This window comes from Sinocyclocheilus anshuiensis, unplaced genomic scaffold, assembly GCF_001515605.1.
Source record: "Sinocyclocheilus anshuiensis isolate Anshui unplaced genomic scaffold, SAMN03320099.WGS_v1.1 scaffold326, whole genome shotgun sequence".
NCBI lineage: Eukaryota > Metazoa > Chordata > Actinopteri > Cypriniformes > Cyprinidae > Sinocyclocheilus > Sinocyclocheilus anshuiensis.
Window position 1 is genome coordinate 1,608,100 of NW_015546098.1, and position 10,345 is coordinate 1,618,444.

General features: G+C 41.3%; 1 protein-coding gene across 1 annotated transcript in view; it reads left to right on the forward strand.

Annotated features, from left to right (window-relative positions):
• The first annotated feature begins 5,024 nt into the window (after window positions 1-5,024).
• LOC107700271 (sperm-associated antigen 5-like) overlaps window positions 5,025-10,345 on the forward strand; it is a 16,130-nt gene continuing 10,809 nt past the window's right edge. The window contains exons 1-11 of the mRNA XM_016501874.1: window positions 5,025-5,132; window positions 5,255-5,304; window positions 5,395-5,475; window positions 5,551-7,271; window positions 7,357-7,546; window positions 8,156-8,272; window positions 8,357-8,449; window positions 8,537-8,650; window positions 9,013-9,132; window positions 9,288-9,380; window positions 9,496-9,630. Of these exons, the coding sequence (XP_016357360.1) occupies window positions 5,102-5,132; window positions 5,255-5,304; window positions 5,395-5,475; window positions 5,551-7,271; window positions 7,357-7,546; window positions 8,156-8,272; window positions 8,357-8,449; window positions 8,537-8,650; window positions 9,013-9,132; window positions 9,288-9,380; window positions 9,496-9,630 (2,745 nt within the window). The 5' untranslated portion in view covers window positions 5,025-5,101. The remainder of the gene's footprint in view (window positions 5,133-5,254; window positions 5,305-5,394; window positions 5,476-5,550; window positions 7,272-7,356; window positions 7,547-8,155; window positions 8,273-8,356; window positions 8,450-8,536; window positions 8,651-9,012; window positions 9,133-9,287; window positions 9,381-9,495; window positions 9,631-10,345) is intronic.

Here is a 10,345-nt window from a genome sequence, read left to right on the forward strand (position 1 = left end):
TTTGTTTCTACATTGTCAGATTTCTCTTCAATATTAGAGACACTGAGGGGTCATAATAACAATTACAAAAGCATATGCAAAGGAGAGGCACTTTACATTAACCCTTTATGCCCTGAGGGCATTTGTGCCTCACTGAAGTTGATGTTTTTTCTGAGTTCTGACTCATAACTCGAAGACTGTAGCAAGGAGAGTCAAAAGCTTGGTATCGTTTGATAGAAAACTTTCTGTACTATATAATAAGAACATACTATGTGCAACCCGAGGCAGCAAGAACCAAAGGAGAGTCAATTGCATCGGCATTACACCTTACATTTCTTTAAAGGGGTCATAGGATGCCTGTTTTCCACACGTTGATATGATTCTTTAGGGTCTTAATGAAAGTCTGTAACATAGTTTGGTTAAAATCTCAATGGTAGTGTAAAAAACACCTTTTTTACCCTGTCAAAAACAGCTCTTTTCAGAGCAAGCCGTTTTTGTAGCATTTTCCTTTAAATGTTAATGAGCTCTGCTGACTCCGCCCCTCTCTTCTGAGCTGCTCTCATAGAGACTGTTTACTTTAGCCGCATTCATCATGAAACTTGCTAATTAGCACATTATTAGGAAAGGCGGTTTGCAAAGATTCATTAAAAAACCTTACACTCACTTCTTCTGTAGATGAAGCTGGATCACGAACATTTCAGTTCAGACAACTTGTAAAAGTGCATGTAGCATCCGATGACCCCTATTTCAAAAGAAAGCATTTCGAAAATATTGACTCCATTCGCTACACGTGAAAGAAGCGGGGTCAGACACTCGCTCTTCCCAGATGAGCACCTATATGAGAAGCCCTGAGCTAGTTTTCACCAGCATGCTAGGAGATGTAAAGTTCTTATTTGGTGTCATTAGGGCCAATGATTGCATGAGAGAATATGAGGCTGTTTTGTACAAAACAACTCAGACTGCAAAAACACCTTCCCTTTAATAAAAAGCCTGAATGGGGAAATTTATAAATCATTTCAGTTTAAGATAAATGATGAATGTCTGTGGTATGTCATATTTAATTCATGAAGCTCAGAGCTGGATGCACAGTATCTGCTTTAATGCGGGACAGAGGAGCTCAATGTGTTCGGACAGGATTGTGAACACACCTAGAAAGTGAGCAGAAGAGATACAAAGGTTATGTATGACTGGCCACAGAGTGCTGGCGCTTCACAGCCCTTTTGAGTATTCAAATAACATGCAAATACAGAAACGCCTTTAATGTCAGCTTCATTTGTTAAAAAGTGATGGTTTATTGTGGCTGGAATGCTAACCGTGAACACTTCAAGAGACGGTTAGCGTGTGAGGATTCATTCATTTGAGAACAGAACATAAGCTGGTTCTGCAGAGCATGAAAATGTTTTTCACACTCAGAAAAGAAAATGGTTCTTTTAAAGGTTTTTTTGGGGAACGCTGTGGCATCTCTCTATGAAACCCCACTGGGAACCTTTATTTTTAAGAGTGTATATGTGAGATCCATGTGTTTACAGAACAATTAAGAAAGGATAAGAAAACATGCAAATGGATTATTGTAGCAGGATATGGTTAGACTTGTTGAATGTTATGAGGAACGTTATGGAGACGCTCTCTTGGGAACCAAGCCATTTTCACTGAGCAGCAACTCTTCACAATGATATACAGGTCAGTCTCCAGTTTGTGATGTCTATTGGTTTATATTTGATTTTACTGATCATTTAGCTAGATGTCTGTCTACGGCCCTTGACCAAGTCAGGAATAGCGGTCATCTCTCGTGACGACAGACAATGCAGCGTCATGACCTTTGTTTACTCTCTTCGGTCAGTATTGTGCCAAGTTCTCCACCTTTGCAAATAAGATAAGAGCACAACTGCAAGAACTCTCCCAGCACTACGGTAATGTTTAACCAGATAATTATTCTCTTAGCAGCAGGAAAAGTAAATGGGTGCAATTTTATTTCAGCCCTGTCACTTCAATGCTTCATATTCATGTGACGGGACAATACAATGGAGAAAGAGATCCTGCCATCTGAAGTAAAAGATTCTGACGAAGGTACGACTTTGGATTTAAAACGTCATGATGAATCATTTTTAAAAAGAGCCCGATTGCCTGAATTTGCTCATTATCAATTTATTCATTGCTTGTCCGTTAGTGAAAACATTTTATATCAGATGACAAACACAAAGCGTTTCATGAGTAGTTCTTTCGTTTATAGGTCTGTAATTTGCACTGCGATACATAATATTCATTTGCTACTTTTTTTGTTTTTTTTGCAACGATAATGAGATATTTGAAAGATTTTGCACCAATAACTCAAGCTAACAATGAACATTCTCAAAATGATGAACAAATGTTCTTTCAGTAATACTGGCACAAAAACGTTATTCATGCAGCCCTCGTTTTTTTTTTTTTTTTACTGAAATTGTTTAGTTGGAAGGTCAGCTAATGTTTTTAAATATTACAAAAGAACATAAAAAATGTACATTTCTGTAATGTTTGATAAAATTATCAAATGTTCCCTTAAAGGCACAATATGTAATATTTTTTTATTAAAACATCCAATAACCACTAGAACAGTGTTGTATATTTTGCTGACTTGTGTGCTTACATTATCCCAAATGTTTCGAAGAATGTTTAAATCCAGAGAAATAAGCAATTTTAACTAGTGACACGGACCGTGTCCATAGTGTCATTGTGTCGCCTGCCAATGCAGCCGTGTGTCGCGCTCGTTCAGCGCCTCGTTTCGCTTTGACGGCTTTCAGCCTCACCCTGCTTCATTCTACTACGTTAATAAATCATTAGCTCATCCATGAACATGATTTCTGTCCGAGTCCCGTCGGATTGCATCGGCTGTGGAGATGAAGACTACAACTCCCATGATTCCACACTCAGTCATCAAACTACGCCTTTGTCTCTTTGTTTGTTTTGAATACGCGCCCTCTAGCGGCGAAAATTACATATTGTGCCTTTAACGTTTGCAATGCATAGCCAAGAAAAGAACGTTTTTAAAATGTTTAAAAACTGGATGTTTTAAATGTTCAGGGAACCTCCATAAATAACGATTTTATAACATAATGAAAACTTTAGCAAAATGTTTTAAGAATATATTTGTGTGGCGACAACCTCACCTGTGTCAGTGCATCTGCATTTCTTCTGAAACATGCCTTGAGTGGCTCTTCATGCACTCATGAGCTCTCCTCACTGCAATACCTGCAGCAAAGCACTGAGCGATTTGTCTGTTTGGTTGAAGGAATTCGGCTGCGACTGAGAGACGGAGACCTGCTGAAGAAACGAAAGGCCGAGGCAGAGGAAAAGGCAACCAACCAGTGGGTTTATGGATAAAGATAGTGTTGAACGAGGCTAATAGAAACACTGGAGAAGGCTGTAGAGCACCTATTCATACTTTCATTCCTGTCACACTGTGATGTTGTGATGCACATGCACAAATTTGGGTTAGTTATCTCCTAATATCCAACAGAGCACAAGGTCTCAAAAGAGTGAAAAAGAGGAGCAGCGGTAGCCCGGGAAGGAAAGGTGCACCTGTAGATGTTCCAGAAGATCAGGCTCAGGAATCAGATCCTTGCGCCGTCACAGTGCCTGACGTACCCACGATAGCAGAGCCGCTGTCTGTGGAAACAGAGTGAAAATCCTCTGCAAGGCTTTCTGATCGAGGATCTGGGGCCCGAAGAGGAGGAAGACATGCCTCAGAAGAGCCTCGTCATTGATGCAGGTGTTTGCAGAAATCTCTCTAATCATTGGGTGGTTCATTTATACAGTTAAGCATTTTATGAATTTGCTTGTTGTCAGAGCAACTGAGTAACATCGAGTGGTTTCAGGTGCGGTGGATGATGCACCTGAAGAGAGTCGAAGCTCGATGCCGGCGGATCCTCCAGCTTCAGCTCAACCACACAGTCTACCTGAGAGTTTCATGATCTGAGTCGCTTTTCTACTGAAGAATGCATTGTAATTAACTCATTTACTAGCTCTAAGGATTTCTAAGCCTGAAACAAGAACAAATGTATATTATTAAAAATCACGTTTCTATGTGTATATGCCACTCATCAGTACTCTGTCAAACAATCCAGATATATTAATAAAATAAAATAAAAATGGTTACATTATAGCACTTTTGTGCCCTCTAGTGATTGTAAACTAGAAAAAAAAAAGCTTCACTTCAACAAGCACATGTAATAAATGATCACACACAAACTACACGATTAAAACAACACATTTTATTAAATTCTTGAAAATAATTTAATGCAGCAATACAACACAACTAGCAATACAGTTTTTTTGTGTGCTGAGAATAGTGCTAACCTATATCTGTGCTGTGAACTAATATCTTAATGTGTTTGTAGTGAAGGTTTTGAAATGATGATTTTAATCTGGTTGGAGATAATATTTGTAATGTCCTGCTGCTATCAGTGCAGACAGCTACACAGACTACGTTTAGTTAGTCATAAATCAATAAGACAGATTAAAGGGTTAGTTCACCCAGAAAATAACATGATGTCATTGAGTTGCTGTCTTCTGTGGAACACAAAAGAAGATATTTTGAAGAATGATGGTAACCAAACAATTTTGGCTGAACACTGACTTCCATTGCATGGATGAAGAAAAAAATTGATGGACTTTTCTCAAAATATCTTCCCTTATGTTCCACAGAAAAATCAAACTCATAATGGGTTTGGAGTGACATCAGGAGGAGCAGGAAAGATGGACAGAACTGACATCATATCATTATATTTATTATATACTATATATATATATTATCATTGAGATCTGGAGACACCTGACTGTTTTGTTCCTGAGCGCAGATTAGGGTTAGGATATATGGCGATATATTTCTGCATTAGAGGCCTCCTACAACAACAACAACAACAACAACAACATGTAAAAATCTTCACAGTTCTGTTTGTGTTTTTCTCTCGGTGTTCGGCTCTTTGAGGGTTAATGCGGCGCTGTGAACACGGAAAGCAGAGAAGAAGAAGAGCCGCGTTTCCGGTGGATTTTTATCCAATCAGGTGATCGTGCGTTTTATTTTGAACGCGCCACTGGCGGTTAAATCGACAACTCTCGTTTCCCCTCAGGATTAACATAAACGGTAATGCTCAGAAAAGCGTGTATGATCCGCAAAGGTAAGAGTTCAAGAAAGAACACGCGTTAATATAAATAAATCAGTGATAATATTTTGGGTTTGTCCGGTTAGTCTGTCGAAATAAAGACTGTTCGCGAACTCATGAAGCGTTAATCTCCTCAGATCGCAGATCTGAATCTGAAAACATGTCATCTGCCGGCGGCTCGTCGAATGTGAGTAACGTTACTCCGCAGAATGAATAAATATGATCCGTGTTGTTCCCGCTATCTGACATTAATCAGCGTTTACGTGCTTTATTTCAGCCAAGATCAGAAAGAGTTCCGCTCAGAGATGTAACGTTTCAGAACAAACTGCTGAATTTGCAGGACAGTCCTAAAATACAGGTATGGAGATGTTCCCTCACTGCTTTCAGATTGCTTTAACTGTGACCTCAGCTGCCATGTTCTGTCTTCCTCCAGGTTGAAGTCGTCTCTGGGGAAAGCCCGTTTGCAGCGGATGAAACCGACCAACATCAGGATGTCGTATTAAAGTCCTTCGTGTGTCTTGAAGCAGAAGTCGTCGTTCAGGATGAAGCTGTAATGTCGGAGGAGTCTGTTCTCATCAGGCGGCTGGCACTGGAAGAAACCGACGCGGCTCAGAGTGACCCGGATGAGCAGAGTCCTGTTGATCATCACAGCAGCCCGTGTAGTGCTTCATCTGCTCTGTGTCTGGGGCAAGAGGAAAACATCTCACTCGGATCCCTCGTGTGCTTGGCTGGAGAGGTTCAGGTTTCTGGGCGCTCCGCCGTCTCTGATGAATCCCTTCTCATGAAGGCATCAGGAGCCCAACATACTCCTGTTTGTAAAGTGGCTGTATCAGTAAGCGGTCATTCTTACTGTGTCCGTGCATCTTTATGTGAAGAGCCTGAGAACACAGTGAACCTAAACGATAACAATCAAGCTGATCTCTCTGAAGGACGGCGTGGAGTATCTCGCGGGGAAGGAGAGATCACATTTAAAGGCTTGTGTTGCTCTGGGGGTGAAATAGAAATTGCTGCTCAATCCAGTGTGTCAGAAATGTCTGCGCTTATGGAGAATCTTACAGAGGAACAATGCCTGTCTTGTTTAAACGACATCAGTGGAAATGATGCTCAGAGCTTCGCTGCTTTGACGCCTGGAAGCAAGCACGACGATCACATTTACTGTCGTGCTGAGGAAAAGTCACGAGTCCTGAATATACCCAACGCTGGAAACGAGACTCGGCTTTCCTCGGTGGAGCTTTTGGAGAAGTCTGAGAGCCCAGTTGGTCGCTTGGCGTCGCCTCTTGGAAACATTGCAGAAAAACAACATGAAACTGAAGCATCAAACACCGCTGCTAATCAGGAGTCAAGCCGACGTGAAAATAATATGGAAAGTTCAGACGCTGTAAGCAGCAGTGATGTCTCTTCTGTCATGACTAAATGCCGTGAGCTGCAGTTTCTGCCAGAAAGCAACGAGGCGGTTTCACATTTTGAGGAAAACCTTTATCCTCAAGGTGCCTTTTGTGAAGACGTTGGCCTAGAAACCAGCGTTCTCAAAGATAAGACACCAGGTTTAAAGGACGAGGAGATCGAAGTTATGCGGCTCTGTGATAGCTCTGCTGAAGCTGTCTCTGTTCACCGAGATCTTCCCAGTGCGATTGCTCTGACAGGTTCCTGCACTCCAGAGATGCCCAGCTTAAACAGGAGTGTGTTGCGTGACCGCACAGTGGAGAACCCAATGAGCCATCTGTGGCCGGAGCTCCCGGAGAGTCCCATGCCGCCTCCGCTGTTGAACTCCACATCCCTGGCTAATGATTTTGGCTGCACACCTGTTCCTCAAGACCCAGCCAAGGACGTGGAACTGAAAATGGCTTGTGCTGACCATCAGAAGTTGTCGAACGGCCCTCAGGTTTTAGGCAGCGGGCCCCTACAGGAGCAGCTCAGACAGATGGCTGAATTGTTGATGGTTGCGTCGGGGAAAGTGTATGCTCGTGCTCCAGCAGCAGTGAATCATCACAGTGCTTTAGTGGGCACTTCTCCGGTAGAGATGCGTAGCGCGTGCGTCTGGAGCACCCCGGTTCAGCAGATGGAGCGGAGCACTAATACTTCCACAGCGGTGGAGATATTACAGACGGTTGATGTTTCTGATGCCTGCACTTCAACGGACTCTCTGCTGTGGAAGTAAGTAAGATAAGCCGATAAGCACGAGTTGTTTTCTCTCTGTTGGTGTGGTCTACATCGTCTCTGTGCGACTCTGTCTTTGCAGCCTGACTCCTGGAAATCTGGAGCATCTGTCTCGATCGGAGTTGGAGCAGAGATTGACTTCCACGCTCGTCATGGTGGAGGTGCTTTCCCAGCAGCTCACTTCTGCACGGGCTCATAATCCGAGCAAAGACGCTTCTCCATCAGACCTCAGAGAGAAACTCATCCAGACGGACCACACTGAGCTCAGACAGGTGAGATGCCAAGCACTTCCGGCAGGTCTAGGTGATATTTCAATATGCAAATTAAAGGGAAAGTTCACCCAAAAATGAACATTCTGTCGTCATTCACATCGGATGAGTTTCTTTATTCTGTTGAACGCAGAAGAAGATATTTTGAAGAATGTTGGTAACCAAATAGTTGACGGTAGCCATTGACTTCCATAGTATGGGAAACCCATTTGTATTAAATCATAAAACAAAATCAGTTTTGAAAACAGAAATTTGGAGAAAAAAAAAGACCTCGATTAAAAAGTACCTTACTCTTGAGTTGTTTACTTTTAAATAAACAAGTCATGTTTACATTCATTCTCGATGTCTAACAAACATGTGGAATGCATTTCCTTCCGCATTAGTGGTGTGAAATAATTTGATAAATATCGATATAGAATAATTGAATAATAATAGAATAATTTTGATGGTGTTGCCCAGACCTAATCTCCAGTGATTTTACTGACCTCACTGAAGGCTCAAAGCTGTGCTGAGCTACAATCAGAACATTTTGATGTTAAAGACGGCTGTGCAGAAATCATTTTTGGAAGAAAAACTGGTTTTGATTTTCTTTATCCTGTCTTTATTTGCCAGAATGGGACATACAGAGATTTGTATGGCATTGCCCTGGAGAGAATTCAGAGTCTCGAGCACGATCAGGAGCTTCTTCACTGTTTATATGACAGCATTCAAGCAATGAGGATTGGGATGGTGAGAGATGCCCTATCATTTAATGATCTTAAGTTTTCAAAGTTGCACATGCTACAGGCCTAAAATGTTAGGATTCTTCTACAGAATTCGTTTAAGTCTAGCACAGAGGATGCCATCTTCAAGATGAAACGGATTGGAAATACAGTTCATGTTGATCAGGAAACTTTATCTAGACAGGTAAGTCACTATTTAATTTCCAATGCATTTTGTCAGCTAAGATATGTGTCAAGAAATCACGACTCCTAATACGTCTGTGTTATGTAGGTCAGTCAGATGAAGTGTCTTTATGGGAGGTACAAGGAAGCGCTCCGGAGGATGGAGCAGAAGATGAAAGACATGAGACGTCTCATGGACGAGTCTCTAGAGCAGAAAGACGCGGTGAGAGGACATTTCTCTTGGTTTTAAGATCACAAGATATTTTTATTAAAAGGTGAATTCACCCAAAAATGAAAATGTGCTGTTAATTTACTCATCCTCAGGAGTAGGTGACGGCTATTCATTTTGTGTTCCCTGATGTGCTTTTTTTGACTCTTAAAGTGACGGTACCCATCATCGACTTGCATTTTATGAATCACCAAGGCTGACCGTTTCAGATAAAAATCTCCATTTCTGGTCTACTGAAGAAAAAGTCTCCTACATCTTGGATGGCCTGAGGAGGAGTAAACTAGCAGTTCATTTTCAGTTTTGGAGAAACTATCCCTGTTGATCTTTGCCTCCTGTTCATTTGTCTTTGTGTGCAGGCCTTCAGCGTAACGCAGCAGTTGAGGGACTCTCATGCTGCTCAGGTGGCAGAGCTAGAGCACACTGTTGGGTCTCACCAGGAACTGATGTCAGCCCTTAAACTGGCTTACCCATCACTGGTCAGTTTGCATCCCGACCTCAGTTTATATGAAAATATAAGGTTCCTGCTAGCTTAGTAGTGACCACAGACCCTCTGGAAGTGAAGGCTTGCTTGAGTGTGTGTGTGTGTGTGTAATGTCCTTGTATTCTGAGTGAGTTGTGTGAACTTCCCAAGGTTGAACTGAGCAAGTCATACATGGAATCCATCAGTGCAGCAAATGAGCATTTGAGAAGGAAGCACGAAGATCACGTGAGCTTGTTAGCGGAGGTGAGACTTCACATCTATCGTGTTTAGATACTGAAATGAAAATAACATTCAAAGTTTGTTAATTGAACCTTTAAGTATGAAAGTAACACATTTGCGTCCTTTCCTCCATGGGAAGCTGAGGAAGGCTCAAGAGCTGATTCAGAGGATAAACCCAGTGCTTCACCAGCTCCATCAGAGGACTGCGACTGCCGTGGAGATCAGCAAGCAGCATCAGGCAATGAGAGACAGAGCCGTGGAAGAGAGAGATCTGGTTAGACATTTACCACTGAAAGTTCTCTCATTATTTATTCATTCTCCGTTTACATGTCTGTCAAACCTTAAAGGAACCCCCCCAAAAAAAACAGTAAGAAAAAATATCTTTTGAAACCATATGTGAGCCTGGAGCACAAAAGCAGTGTTAAGTCGCTGGGGTATATTTGTAGCAATAGCCAACAATACATTGCATGGGTCAAAATTATAGATTTATCTTTTATGCCAAAAATCGTTAGGATATTAAGTAAAGATCATGTTCCATGAAGATATTTAGTAAATTTCCTACCATAAATATATCAAAACTTAATTTTTGATTAGTAATATGCATTGCTAAGAACTTAATTTGGACAACTTTAAAGATGATTTTCTCAATAATTAGATTTTTTTTTGCACCCTCAGATTCCAGATTTTCAGATTCAGATGTCCCAATTAAATTCGATTTCGATTCGCAAGCTCTCGATTCGATTCTCGATTTTTTTGATTGTCTGTCAAACCTTAAAGGAACCCCCCCCAAAAAAACAGTAAGAAAAAATATCTTTTGAAACCATATGTGAGCCTGGAGCACAAAAGCAGTCTTAAGTCGCTGGGGTATATTTGTAGCAATAGCCAACAATACATTGTATGGGTCAAAATTAGAAATATTTCTTTTATGCCAAAAATCATTAGGATATTAAGTAAAGATCATGTTCCATGAAGATATTTAGTAAATTTCC